A 17,939-nucleotide genomic window follows, 5' to 3' on the forward strand; every position below is an offset into this window, starting at 1 on the left:
TTTAATTAGTACAGTCCAAACGCTATTGTCTGCATGGTGCCAACTGTGTCTGGATACAGATGGAAATACAAAATGTCTTTTGAGCGTGAACACATGGGAGCTGCTGCAGTTTGAGTTGAAAATCAGCCATTAAAAAAGTTGTGAATCAAGTTTGCCAACTGAGAAAGTGATACGGGAAAAATTCAGCTGCTGGTGTTTTAATGTGAGCACAAACGGGTCTTTGTGCCTCAGCAGTGGAGCGATTTGAAAGAAAAGCACACTGCATGGTCTCTGGTTGTACAGGTGAGGCACTCTAAATGGGAGAGGAAATGGTTTTCCACATGAGCAAATTACAAGAGGTTAAAGGGTGAACATTAGTGGCACTAATGTTAATGAAGTCATTTGTCAGCGATCAGTCTGCCATACAGGAGAAATAGCATTCCCAACACCAAGAGAAGAATGATTTGGAGTTAGGAATCATTTCAAGGGTCCTGCTTTTTCTCATGGTCTTTTTTAATAATCACCCTTCCAGTTTGGGTTTTGCCTCCCAGCACTATTTTTGGAAAGCTTATTCACGGTGATCACAATGGAAATAAGTTATTCCTGGGTTACCACTTTGTTTAGCAGCAGGTATTTTCTTGAGTAAACCACGATCTCTGTCCATGGCAGGGACATTACAACTAACACTGCCTGTGTACTTCCTTAAAAGGAGGCCAAGTACGCCATCTGAGCTGATGGGATGTGGAGCAGGGAGTGCACGTAGCTGCATCTATTTCCATTGAGTGCCCGGCTGAGGATGAAGCGATAACTTGGCTTTGAATTAGGATTATTTATTGAATTGTGTCACCACACATATTTCATTCCAGTCAATGATCGCTCCCACTTTGCAATGTTTTATCAGCAATCAAACAACAATTTCCATCAGCTGATTATAAGCTATTATAAACCATTTGTTTAATAAAACCAATCGGTGCTGCAGAGTCAAGAGCTGAAGGGCTCGAATTTACTAAAGGCCCCTGTCGCTTTGCGCAAAGCTGACAAGATAGTTGCAAATCTTCACATCAACAGCCACAAAACAGCACAGACTCCTTTTCGGCTCTTTTTACAAATATTTTAATGAGCAACAGAAAAGGTCACCAGTACAGTATGTTGTTGCTTGTAAACTGTGTGTGATTTGTATCCTGGTGATGGACTTTTTTGAATGTGACCATGTTTGGTCATGTGGAGTAAGCAGCTGTGGCTTCTTGATTGATTGCAAACGCCTCTCTGGCAGCTGTTTATCTACATATAAATGTGTTGAAGTACTTTTTTTTATCCTTCAGTGAGAAACTTGTCTGTCTTTTTTGATTTAGTTTCTGCAGCGCATCCTATATGTGCTGTAGATATTTAGCTGATGCAGTTTTGGGCAGGTATTAAACAGTCATATGATGTCAGTTACCAACCTTACAATTAGCCAGTCAGACAGAATACAAGTCAAAGGAATCGATTAAAGAAATATTCATGTATAGTTATTCTGACCTCGTGACTGTAGGCCCACCTAAAACACAAAGACTGGAAACAATGGGAAACGGCTACTTTACAGTATCTGTCACCCTCAGAGTTAACAATCTCAGCAGTAACTGACATGTAGCTATAAAGTCTGCTGGCATGTTTCTCTAAAATGATCATAATTTAGAAGAGTAGTATGCTGGAAAAGTTTATTTTCCTTTTTTTCTTGCATCCACAGTTATTGCTGGACTCATTGCAATAGAGACAGAGCTGTGCAGTTACTAGTATCCAGCTGTGCGCCTGTCTGTGGTGAACATTTCCTGATTGAAGATGTGAAGTTTTCTCTTACATGCCAAACCAAATGTTAATCACACATTAGGAACAGTGTTAAACAGAACAGAGTCTCTGTCTCAGGCTCTTTTTGATGTCTGACTGATACATTTGGAGACACTCTGTAAAGACACCATCAGTAAGGCAGTAATCACAAAGGCCGACAATATACAAACAGCACATGGTGTTTACACAAAACTGGAGAGCCAAAGGAGAAGCATTTAGCTGATGTAATTACGGGGCTTTTAGTGAAAGGCTTATAAGACTTATTACGAGCTTCGATGGACTACTTGAGGGATTCTCGGGCTAAATCCAAGTTGGCTTTCAGAAACGAAGAAGTCAAACGTGGGCTTACTGTGAATTAACCGCTTTGGATAAGGGACACTGGCATGGGTTACTATTGTGTTTTTCCAGGACTGTTTTTATTACTTAAAAATTTATAGGTACATGTGTTCAGTCACATCTATCTGAATATGCCAGAGACCTGCAGGCTTTCTTTTAATGTACTTAGTACATTAGCACTGACTGAATATTATTGTGATGTAGACTTTATGCCATGTTTGCAAAATGTGCTTCCTCATGATCTGCAGCTGGTTGTTTGGCTTCCTTTAAAGGTGAAGTTTTGCCATTCATTGCTGCTTCAGAAAGCTCTCCAGTTATCAGGTTGAATTCCCACTATTGGTTTGGGTTTTATATATTAGAACTAGTAAGGTAGCAGCATGGCACAGTGCTGCAGGGTAGCAGAAGATTGTGCTGTCATCATTTAAAGCAATAGAGTACCTAATAATGATTTGGGGGGACTTTTTTGTGAAAAAGAAAAAACCCAAATTATTATTGTAATTATTATTATGATTAGCTTAGCTTGAGATGAAGGCTGGGAAAGGTAGGAGCTGTTGTAAGTTGTAAAAAAATCGGTTAGCTACCAACACCTGTAAATGTTTAATAGACATTTCTGTTTAATTTATAGACAAATATACATGGTTTGACGCCGTTGACATTTTGGGATAAATAATAGCAGTGTAGACAGATATGACATGCGCACTGAACAGATGAATAGTGACATATAAATATATAGTTAGTGACGTGTACAGGTGATGAGAAGGGATTTTTTTGTTTAGGTGTAACCAGGCTTGCTTTAGCCTTTACCTCCAGTCTTTATGCTAAGTTAGGCTAAGTACCTGCATATTCTGACTGTCTTTGGTTTCATTGGAGTAAACGCATTCCCTCAGAAGTCACAGTTTTGTTTAGCTGTAAATGTCAGAGTTTGATTTTTTTACATCTGACTTAATGCAAGCCAGTCATATAAGGCTAAATATTCATGAACAGTGTGTTTTTTGTGATTCTTTTGCTGCATGAAAGCAGTGTGCTCAAGTAGCGGGAGAAATATATCTAAATCAAAGTGCCAGTGTGATCAGTGCTTCCACATATTTTTGGGCCTTCAACCAAAATATATATAACAAAATATAGAAAAAGTTATTCCTAGAGGTAATCTGAACTATACAAATCATCTGTCTGTTATGGGGAACTTGGAGAATAATGTCTGTGCTGTTAAGTGCATGTCTCTCAGTGTAGACAAAAGCTGGGAAGAAAGGCAATCACATTAGAAAGTTTAAACATTATAAAGTCTAAAAACTCTCAAGAGATTTGAACCTTTATAAATAGAGATCTTCACTGGCATCAGCGGACCAGTGAGGCAATGTTTGCGTTAGCCCATCCAAACATTCCTGCTTCACCATTCAGACATCTCTGAGTTGTTCAGCTCAGTCAGTCCTTGCGTGATGCTCCATAGAATCCATAATTCAGACCACCTTTTATGATGCTCAGACCTCTTCTCATCCCATGAGGCTGTGAGAGAGTGATGAACAGGTTGTCACTTGTGACCCTGAGAAGGATTAAGTCAGTGAACAAGTGACAAGTGAGTCTAACAGTTAGTTCACACAGAAAAGAAAGTCATCCTCATTCACAATCCTGGCAAATAAGCTTTGGTCATTGTCAGCGTACATCAGCTGATAGCCCAACTCATACCCTGATGTGCATCCAATAGGTGAATCCTAATAAAGGGCACTTCTTTAGACAGGCCACAGTTTCTGAGAATCTCCAGTCTGCTTTGCAACCCACCTTCTCCCCTGCACTCCCTTTCATGCTGCATCTGACCGAATGACTCATTGATCTGACCAAATATCCATCATTTATTTCTTTGTATAGCACATGGTTTGCAAAACACTACAATGTACTGTAGTTGCAAACAAATACAAGGCCTTTTGCTTGATTGCTAATGTGTAGTATACAATATAATCATTGTGCATTGGTGCTGACAGAAAATAGTCCCCAACAAAAACGTGTTTTATGCTGTTTGAAGTACATTTGCTAATAACTGCACTTGCATGTGTTATTAAGAGAACATAATGTTCATTTTAGCTTTTTTTCTCCAATGCTGAATTTTAGCTTGTTCTTCCAGATTTTAGAGAAAGTCCTTGTTTAATTCTGGTCTCTATAGAGCACCGTCGATTATATGTATATATTAAGCAATCTATTAGAAAAGCATAGAATAGAATAGAATAGAATAGAATAGAATAGAATTCAACTTTATTGTCATTGCACACGTCACAAGTACATGGCAATGAAATGCAGTTTGCATCCATCCTGAAAGTACATTAGCAATAATATAGATATATTACAGAATATAGATCTATTAGAGATATGATACAATGTATACGGTATGAAGGTATGTTATGAATAAGTATGTACAGGCTATAACTGAAGTGAATGTACAAGCTATATACAGGCTATGAACAGATTATACGTATGGTTATAAATATGAAAAGCTATAGCAGATTATAGATATACAATTGCAAGTATTAATAAAGAGTTGTAAAACTATAATTATTGTATTGTACAGTATGATTGTCTATACAGCATTTACAGTAGTGCAATCAAGATCAGTAAGATATGGATAAATTATACAGTAATTATATAAAGTGCCAGTGGTTGTAAGTGGTGGTTCAGTCCAGCATCAAAACGGGGGTGTCAGTTTTTCGGTGCCAATAAATCTCTGTTCAGTTTCCCACAAGGGTAAAGTCTAAAAGAGTGCCATCCTTTTCCTGGGAAACTCAACAGATTTGGGTGTTTCAGGGAAAGGGACGCTTTTGGCTCATTTTGTTTGTAAGTCTAAATGACTGTGTATGGTACCGGTCATAGTACAAACTAAACTGTGACATGCTTATGTCCCATTATGATGCACTGCTTACTGTTGGTAGGCTCCTCTGCAGATCTGAAAATCTTGAAACAAAAATACAGCGATGAGAGTGAAGTGGCCCTCTTTAGTATAACCTTATATGACCAAGAATGAAAGTAAAGCTAGCCGGGTTAAGCTTTCTTTGAACTGCCTTATAATGTATTGTATGATTGTTTCTAAGGCTAGAAAATAGAGTTGTTTGACCTTAAGTTAAAAAGTGTGATGTAATCTCCCAGTGCTGGCTCTTGTTCTGTTTCTATTGTGAAAGACAGGAATGCCTATTTGTCATGGGTTAGAGCTTCCTAAAGATAGTTGCAGTCTTTTTGGCTCAAGACTAAACTGATTTTATTTTCTATTTTCAGTACAGGGTGCATGACTTTCAGCTGCAGTCTCACAAAAAAATTGGTATGATGTTTTCTAAATCAGCACGGCCCAGCGACCGACTAAGTGTTGCTGCTTGCACTACTAGCAGTAGGAGGGCACCTACAGTGGGGCAAAAAAGTATTTAGTCAGCCACCGATTGTGCAAGTTCCCCCACTTAAAATGATGACAGAGGTCAGTAATTTGCACCAGAGGTACACTTCAACTGTGAGAGACAGAATGTGAAAAAAAAATCCATGAATTCACATGGTAGGATTTGTAAAGAATTTATTCGTAAATTAGGGTGGAAAATAAGTATTTGGTCACCTCAAACAAGGAAAATCTCTGGCTCTCACAGACCTGTAACGTCTTCTGTAAGAAGCTTTTCTGTCCCCCACTCGTTACCTGTATGAATGGCACCTGTTTGAACTCATCATCTGTATAAAAGACACCTGTCCACAGCCTCAAACAGTCAGACTCCAAACGCCGCCATGGCCAAGACCAAAGAGCTTTCGAAGGACACCAGGAAAAGTATTGTAGACCTGCACCAGACTGGGAAGAGTGAATCTACAATAGGCAAGCAGCTTGGTGTGAAAAAATCAACTGTGGGAGCAATCATCAGAAAATGGAAGACATACAAGACCACTGATAATCTCCCTCGATCTGGGGCTCCACGCAAGATCTCATCCCGTGGGGTCAAAATGATCATGAGAACGGTGAGCAAAGATCCCAGAACCACACGGGGGGACCTGGTGAATGACCTGCAGAGAGCTGGGACCAAAGTAACAAAGGTCACCATCAGTAACACACTACAACGGCAGGGAATCAAATCCCGCAGTGCCAGACGTGTTCCGCTGCTGAAGCCAGTGCATGTCCAGGCCCGTCTGAAGTTTGCCAGAGAGCACATGGATGATACAGCAGAGGATTGGGAGAATGTCATGTGGTCAGATGAAACCAAAGTAGAACTTTTTGGTATAAACTCAACTCGTCGTGTTTGGAGGAAGAAGAATACTGAGTTGCATCCCAAGAACACCATACCTACTGTGAAGCATGGGGGTGGAAACATCATGCTATGGGGCTGTTTTTCTGCCAAGGGGACAGGACGACTGATCCGTGTTAAGGACAGAATGAATGGGGCCATGTATCGTAAGATTTTGAGCCAAAACCTCCTTCCATCAGTGAGAACTTTGAAGATGAAACGAGGCTGGGTCTTCCAACATGACAATGATCCAAAACACACCGCCCGGGCAACAAAGGAGTGGCTCCGTAAGAAGCATTTGAAAGTCCTGGAGTGGCCTAGCCAGTCTCCAGACCTCAACCCCATAGAAAATCTGTGGCGGGAGTTGAAAGTCCGTGTTGCTCGGCGACAGCCCCAAAACATCACTGCTCTCGAGAAGATCTGCATGGAGGAATGGGCCAAAATACCAGCTACTGTGTGTGCAAACCTGGTAAAGACCTATAGTAAACGTTTGACCTCTGTTATTGCCAACAAAGGTTATGTTACAAAGTATTGAGTTGTATTTTTGTTATTGACCAAATACTTATTTTCCACCCTGATTTACGAATAAATTCTTTACAAATCCTACCATGTGGATTCATGGATTTTTTTTTTCACATTCTGTCTCTCACAGTTGAAGTGTACCTCTGGTGCAAATTACTGACCTCTAGGGATGGGTATCGTTTAGGTTTTATCTGATACCGGTGCCAAATCGGTACTTTTGAAACGGTGCCGGTGCTCAAACGGTGCTCAAACCGGTGCTTAAAGAATGGAGAACACAAAATTGGTCCAAAAACCTCTCATATTCAGCTGGTTTTTTGTAAAAAGATAACAATGTTAGCCTTTTCTGCAGCTATGGGGCATATATGGTATCACTCTTAGCTGGAAGCAGTGCTTAAACAATGGAAACACTGTGGACACAAAAACTGCTATAAATGAAGGATTTTGTGTCAGCCTAAGAAGCCATTTTATCTAAGTCTGTGCATTTAAATGAACCCTCAGTTCTTTTCTCTAAGCCAGAAAGACTAGCAATTAGTTACTGGGCACAGGCTGTATGACGTTAGTGAGCTTTGGGAAACCCTGCAGGCCAGATTACAGCTTTATTATTACTAAAATGGGGGCTTTGGTTTTCAGTTGATTGATCTAGCTGAACAGTTGATTGTAGATTATAAGCTTTGGCAACCTTTTACAAGAACTATGATTTTATCTGTGATGCTGGAAACTCTAATTACCTTTTAAATGCACAGGAATGCCCTGCCTCTGAAGTTCAAAGAAACCTGTTTGTAGATTGCGTTTCCCACTGGATCTCTTTATCTGTTTTCAATGAAACTACAATAACAGCATAGGGAAACACGAGGAGTCAAACATGTTTGAATAATTTAATGAGAGAGAAAAAATTGCACTCTTGTTCCTCTATTTAATAACAAATGTATCTGTCCAGTACAGAGCCAGTAATTACAAATATTATTCATTATAGTAATTATTAGTTGGAAAAAAGTAATTAAAAGGCTAATGGCATTTTTTTTTCTTTGGCAACTGAAAACCAACGTCATGCCAGGCTAATTGCTGAAATATAAACCACTGCGCACTGCAAAGCTGTCCTGTGACCAGTAAGTGTGGTGCAGTGAATAGCGTTTTAGAAGCACGGAATAATTCTGTGGAAACCTTTATAAATTAAAACCGACACATCTGACATAAGCTAGATAAAGCAGACAAGGTACAGTAAGCAGAATAAGACAAAGTTTAAGTCCAAATTCAGAGATCAGGGAGGGAAAAGTGAGAGTCAGAGGGAGCGAGCAGGAGTCTGCCTGAGGAGGAGGGAGGCTGAGAAAGAAAAAGAGGAGAGCAGAGAGGCAGGCTTTGCCTTTTCTGGTAGTTGTAGTCACTGCAAAGACAAGCAGGAATTCTTTTTGCGCTGCAGAAGGACTGAGAAATAAACCAGACTGTGGGAGCTGATATATGACAGGAGAGGAGTCTCTGTTGTCCGTGGACTAAACTTTCGCTATTGCTAAGGTATTGTAAACCAGCAGACAGAAGTTTTTATTGATTTTTTCATATGTTAAAAAAAGTTTGGGTGGGCCCTTTGTCATATTGCAATGTGTGTCTGTTAATCTGGACCCTACAAGCTGCTGTTAATTGAGTTTAAACTTTTTTTTTACATGTGCATTAAAAAGTAAATGTCCATTTCATTTAACTTAGGATACTCATGCTGACATTATATTTGTGTCTTTTAGTGAGAAAGCAAGGAGAACCTTTTGGCCACCATGGATGACGACTTTGACCGCCGCATGGAGCTGAGGAGGCAAAGGAGAGAGCAGATGCGCCTTGAAGCTGAAAAGTGAGTAATCCTGTAAAACCTGCGCAAAACAACACATGCACACACACACAAAAGACACAGTCCTGAGCATGCAGACTTAAAATTACAAGTGAAACTCACAAAAAAAGGGTGAATGCACTGTGAATATCAGAACATCTTACACCACATCATCTTAAATTAAAGCCTCATTAGCATTGTTAGCATGCAAAGTATTTGTGTCGGCTCACAAAACAAACCGGATAGATTTTATATTTGATTAGCAGGGCCTACTCACCCACTCCGAAACACACACACACACACACACACACACACACACACACACACACACACACACACACACACACACACACACTTTTTTTTTTAGTTTTTAAACAGCAGCTGTTTCCCAGTCACATCTGTGGTGACACTTTTAAACCCTTGGGTGCAGTGAGCCATTCTGAAAACATTAAACAAGATGTTCCTCTTCTGATCGTTCTTCTGTGCCCTCCGATGATTGGTTCGTCTCATGGACACATGCTCAGTGAGCAGGCCTTTCTATATATGCATACTATATGTTGTTTGATGTATGGAAAGATGCATGATGGAGTTTTTTGTCTCCACACGGAGCAGAAGGAAGAGCCGATAATGGCCCAATGATCTCCACACTATCCTGAGCTCATTAAGGGGACCGTCATCTGTGCTGCTGTTTGGGTTTACCTTTCATTCTCTGTTGTTTCATTCAGTCTCTTTCATGTGCTCAGTAAATTAAACAATAATGTTTAAAAGATGGTGCTGATATCCACCCCAGTGGTGTAAAGTAGAAGGTTTGTACTTGCTGTGACCTCAGGTGGAGTAGAAACAAAGTGAGAGATGCTGACACTTAAAGATGTCAGAAGTGTTTAATCGCAGAGCTAATTAAACTGATGATCAAACACTGCGGTCACTGCATTTTACTCTCTGAATGGATTTGAAAAGATTATGATCACTTTAATCCTTTATGTGATCATATAATCAAGATGTCCAAACATAGCCCAGCATGTTGTGCTTTTTCCAGTCGGGTGCTGTCATATCAGATGTGCCATCAGTGCCCAAGCAACGAAGAGCATTCCTTGCAATTTTCTCACAGCCAGCCATGCCAAACCAGCCTGCCCTTCCTTTTATGCCTTCCAGTTCCTCTCCAAACGCTGCCAACACTGGAATGTTTTGACTGTCATTTTTATTCCAGTGCATAATAGCCTGCTCCGAGGGCTTCAGACTTACACTGCTTGAGCTGAGCTTTTTAGCCTCTTTCCTTCATTTCACTCAGCACCTCTGTTAGCCAAGTAGCTCCCATCATATTTCCCCTCATTTATTATGCTTCGTGTCCCTCGGGCTGGTTGTCTGGAAATGTAACTGTGACATTTTGACAGCACTCAGTCAGGAAGCTTCAAGCTTTGGCTGGGGTTCTCGCCAGTGTCCGGCAGCCTCGCCTCTGTCAGTGCACCCCAGGGTGGCTGTGGCTACAATGTAGCTTACCATCACCAGTGTGTGAATGTGTGTGAATGGGTGGATGACTGGATATGTAAAGCGCTTTGGGGTCCTTAGGGACTAGAAAAGCGCTATATAAATACAGGCCATTTACCATTTAATTGGATTGCTTCCTCACTGATTTCTCTAGGTGATCCGTGCCACTTGGAGAAATCTTTGCCTGTGGATTTATTGGCTTTCCGCCTCATTTGGGTCTTTGTTGCTGTTTTAAAGACAGAAAGGATTCTTGCGGTTGCCTTCCACCTCTCGCAACATCTGTAAAAGATTGCCTCGCAGATTCAGGAAGAGCAGAGGGAAATAATACCCGTGTGCTATCAATGGACCATTTCAAGCTCCCTCTCTGTCTCATAAAGCCTGGTAATACTTAAAAAGATACTCCCAGGCATGTTGAAAGATTAACTGTGGAAGCATTCAAAGCTGGATGAAAGTCACTGACAGGAGATATGGGGTTGATGGAGAGGAACAGCATTGTTCTGCATCCCTATTCTGTTGCTTTTTCTCCCTTTTTCATATATTACATGTTGTAGTATTAAGTCCCAAGTGAGCCAGTCTTTTGAAGTACACGCATCTTCTTGGATGTGACATTTGCATGTGTAGCACGTGTGTTTATAATTATTTCTTATAGACTATTTTCCTCTCAGTTGTGGTATCTCAAATCTTCATCGTGTCTTTTAAAATCAGCTTTAGATGGTATGGCTTTAGCTTCTCATGTGGTCAACATAAAAATGTCACATATCACATATTTCTTTTGGAGGAAATTGTGTTTTTGATTTATGTGAAGTTTTTTAAATTTTTATCAGGAAAAACACTTGTTTTGTCACTTTAGGTTTCTTAAAAACATAAAATAAAATGTGTATGGGAAACTCCACTCTACACTAAAGCCTTACATAACATGTCATAGTGTGTCACAAGTAAAGTAGGCACAACCACGAGGTCCATGGAGCTCAAAGCATTTACAGTTAGGTCCATAATTTGTTTTCATCTGTTCATCTATACAGCGTCAAAGTGAATTTGCAGTCAGCTTTTAATACTAGTACAAATACTAGAAGAGGAAAGTACCATTGGGAACGATCCAGCATTCTCACGTAGGCAAACGTGTAGTAAAAAGACAGAGACAGGAAGTTAAACTAATAGGCATACACAAGCAAAGTGATAGGCAAAAAACAAAAAACAAAACATGAGCCGAAACTATATCACAAACTCCAAACCAAGGCATTTACAGATTCAATAAAGGACTAGATGTTACAATCTCTGATAATGCATTGCTTCAAATGAAGAAAGTCTTGAGGGATGGCTACTATGAAGAAAGGCAGCCTGAAAGCTTTACCAGCGGGACACATCATCAGTTGTGGCTTAACTTCACAGGGTGTTTCGGGCCTTTTATCACAAATTATACCAATTTTATTTTCTGCTTCTTTTAACTTCCTTGGTTAGGTTTAGGGATTAGAAATCTGATCTAGAGTATAATTTTTAAAGACAGCTCATCAATAGTGGACCTTGGATTCATTGGGTGTTTTAGCCATTAACACTAGACAGTGATATTTTAGCACAAAAGCTGCCATTAAGCCAAAGTAGCTTTCACGTGGATTGACGTGTTTTCATGGTTTAACCCAAAAAACTAAAATGCATTTTAAACAAAAGACTGTAATTCTGCACATGTGCTCTTTCAGAACAGGTAACACCAATGATGATGATGAGGAAGAGGCTCGGGAGCGAAGGAGACGCGCAAGGGAGGAGAGAAAGAAGATGAAAGACTCAGAGGAATCTGGTACGACTGAGGTGATCGACACTAACAGGTAAGATGTGTAGCCATCATCTAGAATGAGGTTAAATAAGTAACTTCCCATTAGGGGTTTTCTTAATGAAAAAAACTTTTTTTTGACGCATGAAAAATAAATTTACACACAAGTTGAATTGTTGTGTATAAAAGCAGCACATTTTATTACCTTGGCCTATTGCACAAATTAACTGTGTCACAAAAAACAAAAAAGTGTTTTTTCATTTAATTTTATTCAAATGCTTTTTTGTTCCTGCGTAAGCGTCACTGAGAGAGAGAAAAAGAAAAACGCAGCAGCTCTACAGCCTATCTAAGTGTTTGGTATTGATAAAGCCCTCCAGCCTTAATATTTGGAAAGCTCCAGCGGTTGTGAGGTTCTTGGATTGATGTTTTCGCTGGTTAGCCACAGGAGAAAATTCCACTCAGAAAGACTTGTGGGTTCATCACACTTGATCAGACCAAAACATTTGATAGCAGCCAAGATTTTGAGGTTCGACTTTGATTGAATTTAATCTTTGGTGTTTTGTTTTTGTTCTTTAATTTTTCAGCGTGACAGAGACAGAGTCCTCCACGGCCGTAAACGAAGGGGCAGATGATGATCAAGCTTTGCTGGAGCGCCTCGCCAGAAGGGAGGAACGCAGGCAAAAGAGGATGAAGGAGGCCATGGAGAGACAGAAGGAGCTCGATCCCACAATTGGCACCACCAATGGCACAGACGTCACATTGGAAGAGCAGACTTTCATCAGCATCAGCAGGCAACAAAATACAGAGGAGGAGGAGGAGGAGAAGAAGGAGGAGGAATCTGCCCAGGAGGAGGTGACGAGAACTGATACTAACTCTTGGAGGAAAGAAGAAGAAGACACAAAGGAGGACGAGAAGGTAAGATGTGTTTCAGCCTTTTTGTTTGTTTTATAAATTATAATGTATTTACTGGGGAAAAAAGTTTTTATATTGTGATTTTTTTTATTGATTAATTGATTTATTTTTGTTGTGATTGTCAGGAATCTGTTGAAGAATCAAGAACACAAACAACAGAAAATGAGGTAGAGTTTTATGTCTTTTTACCTCTTTTAGACTCATTAATCCAACTCCATAAAACTGACGGGAAGTAAATTTAATTTGTTTTTGTAGGAAGAGACTGAGGAGAAGGCTGCAGCAACAGAGGTGGACACTGAGGAGCCAGGTTTAGAAAATAAAGATGCTGAAGATGAGCCTGCGCCTGGTGTTGACAATGAAGAAGAAGAAGAAAAGAAGAGGCAAGAAGAAGAAGAAAAGCATCAAAAGGAAATGGAAGAAAAGCGGAGGATAGAAGAGGAAGAAAGACAAAAAAGGGAAATGGAGGAAAAACTCCAGAAGGAGGAGGAAGAAAAGACACTAAGGGAGGAGGAGGAAAGGAGAAAGAAGGAAGAAGAGGAAAAACAACAGAAGGAAACTGAGGAGAGGCTTAAACAAGAGGAAGAGGAAAAACAAAAACAAGAGATGGAGGAACAAATGAAAAAAGAAGAGGAGGAAAGACAGAAAAGAGAGCTGGAAGAGAGACAAAAGAAAGAAGAGGAAGAGAAGCAGAACACCGAGGTGGAAGAGAGACTGAGAAAAGAGGAAGAGGAAAGGCAAAAAAAGGAGCTGGAGGAAAAGAAGAAGAAAGAGGAAGAGGAAAAACTGAAAAGGGAAATGGAAGAAAAGAAAAAGAAAGCAGAAGAGGAAAAACGAAAGAAGGAAATGGAAGAGAAGAAGAAAAAGGAGGAAGAGGAGAAACAAAGGAAGAAAGAAGAGGAGGAGAGACGAAAAAGGGAAGTGGAAGAGAAGAAGAAAGTAGAGGAGGAAAAAAGGAAAAAGGAGGCTGAAGAGAAGAAGAAAAAAGAGGAAGAGGATAAGCGCAAAAAGAGAGAGATGGAAGAGAAGAAGAAGAAAGAGGAGGTATTGATGGGATTTGTGGGACTTTTGTGTTAATGTAACTATTTGCAAAGTAAAAAAACACTCTTTATTTATGTGGGTTTGTTCTTGCTTTGCTGTGTGATGTGGTTTTGTGGTTTGGTCACAGATCACAGTGCAGTCGCAGTGTTTTGCTGGAGGTGGTGATATCAAGGATGCTGCAGTGTCATAGCTCTTTAGCTTACATCTGCTTTGCATTCACTACCAGTACTCCACTATTGTTTGATGGCCTTTGTCCTTTGTGTGTGTGTGTGTGTGTGTGTGTGTGTGTGTGTGTGTGTGTGTGTGTGTGTGTGTAACACTGGATGCTTGCTGATCTTTTCTTTCTCTCTTATTTTCACATCTTCGTGTGAAGGAGGAGAAGCCGAAGAGATTTGGGTTTAAGGAGAAGGTAAAACAATACTAGCTGTCAATATTCAATATGTGTTTATTTTTCTTTTATGGAAGAAAAACTTTTCTTTTCCCGTCTTTTTTGAAAGATTGAACCAACCAAACAGAATGGAGCTGTCATTGAAAGTAAATTAAAGAAAACAGAAAAGACATCAAGGTACATCTTGGCAAACTGTCTCCACAATGTAATGGGACCACTGCTTATAGACAGTCAATGATTTTGATCACTGTTAAGTCTAATCTGCATATTTTAACATGTGAATTAAATAAACTGTGCCTGTTTGCGAGCAGGGACAATCCGCCCTCCACTAAAGCAGAAGACCTGGAGCGACAGGAGGCTGAGCGAAAACTGCAAGAGCTGAAGCGCAGACGAAACAATGCGGAAAGTGAGGAGTTTGAGAAGATGAAGCAGAAGCAGCAGGGTGCCGAGGCAGAGCTGGAGGAGCTGAAGAGGAAGAGAGAGGAGAGGAAGAAGATCCTCGAGGAAGAGGAGAGGCAAAGGAAACAGGCGCTAGAGGAAAAGAAAGCCAAGGAGCAGGCGAGGATGTGTTATTTGACATTCAGGGGTTAAATATACCAATTTAAGACAGTGCATGGGTTTGGATATGTGCTATTTATCATATGTGTGGCTACAGAAATGTGACAGCAAAATGGGGCTTTTGTAACAGGAGGAGAGAAAGAGGATGAAGGAAGAAATAGAGAAAAGGAGGGCGGAGGCTGCAGAGAAGAAGAAACAGATGGAGGAGGGGTCTACAAAACCAACCTTTACTATCAGTCCCAAAGGCTCCTCTAAGGTGAGTGTCTGAGAATTGGTTCGTACGGCTTAGTTGTCACACAAGGTTCACTGAGTTGAGTTTACACACACAGTCTCGGTTGTATTTGCCCAGATCCTGCAAAGCCAGCTAAACATATGGCCACTTATCCACAGTAGAAACAAAAAGTGTCTGTGTATCTTTTTAGAGTAATTTAAATAAATGCTTTATTATACTTTGAGCACTATAATAATAACAAACTTTGAAGTCATAGCCAGATATCTGAAAACCCAGCTGAATAGAGAAAAATGCTTTTATTATAACTTGTGTGAGTAAACTCTTGAAAATAGTGACACTGTAATAGTACAGGCTGTAAAATATAGCTGTCTTGTATAAATAATGTATCTGGTTTTTATAAACTTTTATGTAATTGAAAGAAATTCCTTGAGTTTTTTTTTTTTGTCACCATGAGGTTGGAAGGCAACCAGAGACTCAACGACATGTACTAAGCGAATAACACACTGTTTCATTTTCAAATCTAGGTTTTCTCACATACTGTGAGATGATTTGGAGTGCTGCCTGGTTCATTTTGTTACTTGATGACAGAGCCAGCCAACCTGTTTCCCCCTGTTTCCATGCTTTGTGCGAAGTGGAGCACAGATATTGTTGTTCTCCCTTTATGGTCAAACATTTTTTCCTGACTACTGTTTTTGTTCATTTGGCATTCCCTTATCAAGTTCTGGTTTTAATTCCACTGATATAAGCTGTATGCTATTGATTAAAAAAAATAATGACACCTTGTGGTGCAACGCTACCATAGCTTTTTTTGTAGAGTGTGTCTTTTGTCGTGTCCCCCCACCTCACAGCACTGACCGGTCATGGCAGATTGCTGCCCCTTCCTGACTGTTCTTCTGATTTGGCGCTATATAAATAGAATTGAATTGAGTTGCAGAATGTGATTTGTGGCTTTGAAACGCTACTTGGTGTAAAAATCCACATTGTTTTGTGCAGATTGGGGAGAAGGCAGAATTCCTCAGTAAATCAGCCCAGAAAAGGTAAGCCACAAAAAAGATTTTTTTCCAGTACAAGAGAAAACGATAAATAAGTGGTTGGTGGCTTTTACTAATGCCCAGTGCCTGGTTCATCTGTGCAGCACCACAGCCAGAGTGTCACACACTCCTATTGTCTCCAAGATTGGCAACAGAATGGAACAATACACTTCTGCCATCCAGGTGAGAGCTGATCTCTATGTTAAATATTAATCACCATCCTTAATAAAGGTAGCAGTAATAGTCATGTTTTATTTGAACATATATTCTTTTAAGTTGCAACCAATGCAACAACCTTAAGATGGTCCATTTGAAGTCAGAGTATGATGCATCAGCTACACGAGAAACACATTTTTCTGGTGTAAATGGTTTAAATGGAGCAAGTCTCACATCATATGTATGGTTAAGTGTCATCGACTCATCTCTATTAATGGGTCAAACCAGGCTGAGAGGTGAAGTGTAGTGTTAGTTCAGTCAGATGACACAGTCAAGCTCAACCCACGGTTCATAATGACTCACATTCAGCACATCCAGTAGACCTATTTCATATGAAATAGAAGGTAAACACAGGTATTATTAATCACACCAATTAAGATTCTCCACCTCCATGCACATAGATGGGTGGGTAGGTCCCAGAACAGAGCAATACTTCCAAATATAGGTTGTAGATGGAAAGAATAATTATTTTTAACTAATGTGAGTCTGACTAAAATGGTAATGGAAAAAAAAGCTGGACAGTAAATATTTGTTAAGACTGAGGAGCCATCAAGATTTAAATTTAGATAAGATTTAAAATCTTATCTAAGTAAATGTAGCAGATAAAATGTTCAATGTTAGCCTGCGAATTTGAAATATACACATATGAAGGGTGTATATTTCAAATTAAATATGTGTAGATTAAATTTTTTTTTTTTTTTAAAGCTGTATTTTCTTCACTTGGTACTAAATGATTAAAAGTTACAGTTAGTTATATTTGTATTGCAACATGGACCTAATGTCAAAGCTCTGAAAAGTGCCGATCATCATTTTGAGGCTTTTTATCTCAGTAAATAGTAGAATAAAATTGATAAATTGAAATGAAGCACAGTTATCTTAAAATTGTGCTTAAGTACATTAATGTTCTTGGGTAAATTTAAATCTATGTTGTTATTTGTGTCCCTGAGCTTGCTCCTGTGTTTGCCCATGTAAATGTAACTAAATACATCTTTGGGTGCCTAGAAAAGCGCTATATAAATGCAGTCCATTATTATTATTATTATCTTTTTACAGGGAAACAAAGATGTAAAATCTCCCAAGTCTCCAGTGGCAGATATTCCTACGGGGGGAACACGCAGCATCAAAAGTATGTGGGAGAAAGGCAACGTGGGCAGCACCTCTGAAAGTCCCTCACCTGCAAACAAGGTAACGGAGAATGAGACAGAAAGAGGCTTAGTGTGGTTTAGTGTGTGATTGCATATTTAAAGTGTTTCTTCAGCAGGATGTGGCCGGTATCAAAGGAAGTGTGACCGGACGTGTCAACAGTTGGACGGGAAAGCCGGCAGAAGGCGAGAAGACAGTAGCGCCAGCACCTGCAGCAGCAGCACCGGCACCAGCGCCATCAGCAGCTGCAAAGCCAGCACCAGCAGCAGCAGCAAAGCCCGCAGTAAGACCTGATAAATCCTTGCCGTGATCACACATCCACACACTATTGTAAATCAGACGCCAGTCTTCAGCAGAGTAATCCCTTGATATTCTGCACATGCTGATGTGCTCATTTGCACATCAACATGCCTGTCCTTTGTTGGCTGCAGCCTTTGGGTCTGCACTCCAGGGCTGGACGGTGCTGCT

General features: G+C 40.0%; 1 protein-coding gene across 4 annotated transcripts in view; it reads left to right on the top strand.

Annotated features, from left to right (window-relative positions):
* cald1b (caldesmon 1b) overlaps nt 1–17,939 on the top strand; it is a 31,139-nt gene that overhangs the window by 1,366 nt on the left and 11,834 nt on the right. The window contains exons 1-14 of one of the 4 annotated variants that reach the window (XM_086299159.1): nt 8,220–8,402; nt 8,624–8,727; nt 11,883–12,008; nt 12,538–12,868; nt 12,991–13,032; nt 13,121–13,906; nt 14,277–14,312; nt 14,401–14,468; nt 14,603–14,849; nt 14,980–15,105; nt 16,075–16,118; nt 16,217–16,295; nt 17,382–17,513; nt 17,587–17,754. In XM_086299159.1, the coding sequence (XP_086155285.1) occupies nt 8,654–8,727; nt 11,883–12,008; nt 12,538–12,868; nt 12,991–13,032; nt 13,121–13,906; nt 14,277–14,312; nt 14,401–14,468; nt 14,603–14,849; nt 14,980–15,105; nt 16,075–16,118; nt 16,217–16,295; nt 17,382–17,513; nt 17,587–17,754 (2,259 nt within the window). In that variant the 5' untranslated portion in view covers nt 8,220–8,402; nt 8,624–8,653. Of the gene's footprint in view, nt 1–8,219; nt 8,403–8,623; nt 8,728–11,882; nt 12,009–12,537; nt 12,869–12,990; nt 13,033–13,120; nt 13,907–14,276; nt 14,313–14,400; nt 14,469–14,602; nt 14,850–14,979; nt 15,106–16,074; nt 16,119–16,216; nt 16,296–17,381; nt 17,514–17,586; nt 17,755–17,939 lie in introns of those variants that run through there. The other 3 variants (XM_086299160.1, XM_086299157.1, XM_086299158.1) reach the window with 3 other exon arrangements.

This window comes from Aulonocara sp. 'chitande type north' Nkhata Bay, linkage group LG7 (genome assembly GCF_057382095.1).
Source record: "Aulonocara sp. 'chitande type north' Nkhata Bay isolate Kocher_YH1m ecotype deep benthic linkage group LG7, A_spYH_male_GT1.1, whole genome shotgun sequence".
NCBI lineage: Eukaryota > Metazoa > Chordata > Actinopteri > Cichliformes > Cichlidae > Aulonocara > Aulonocara sp. 'chitande type north' Nkhata Bay.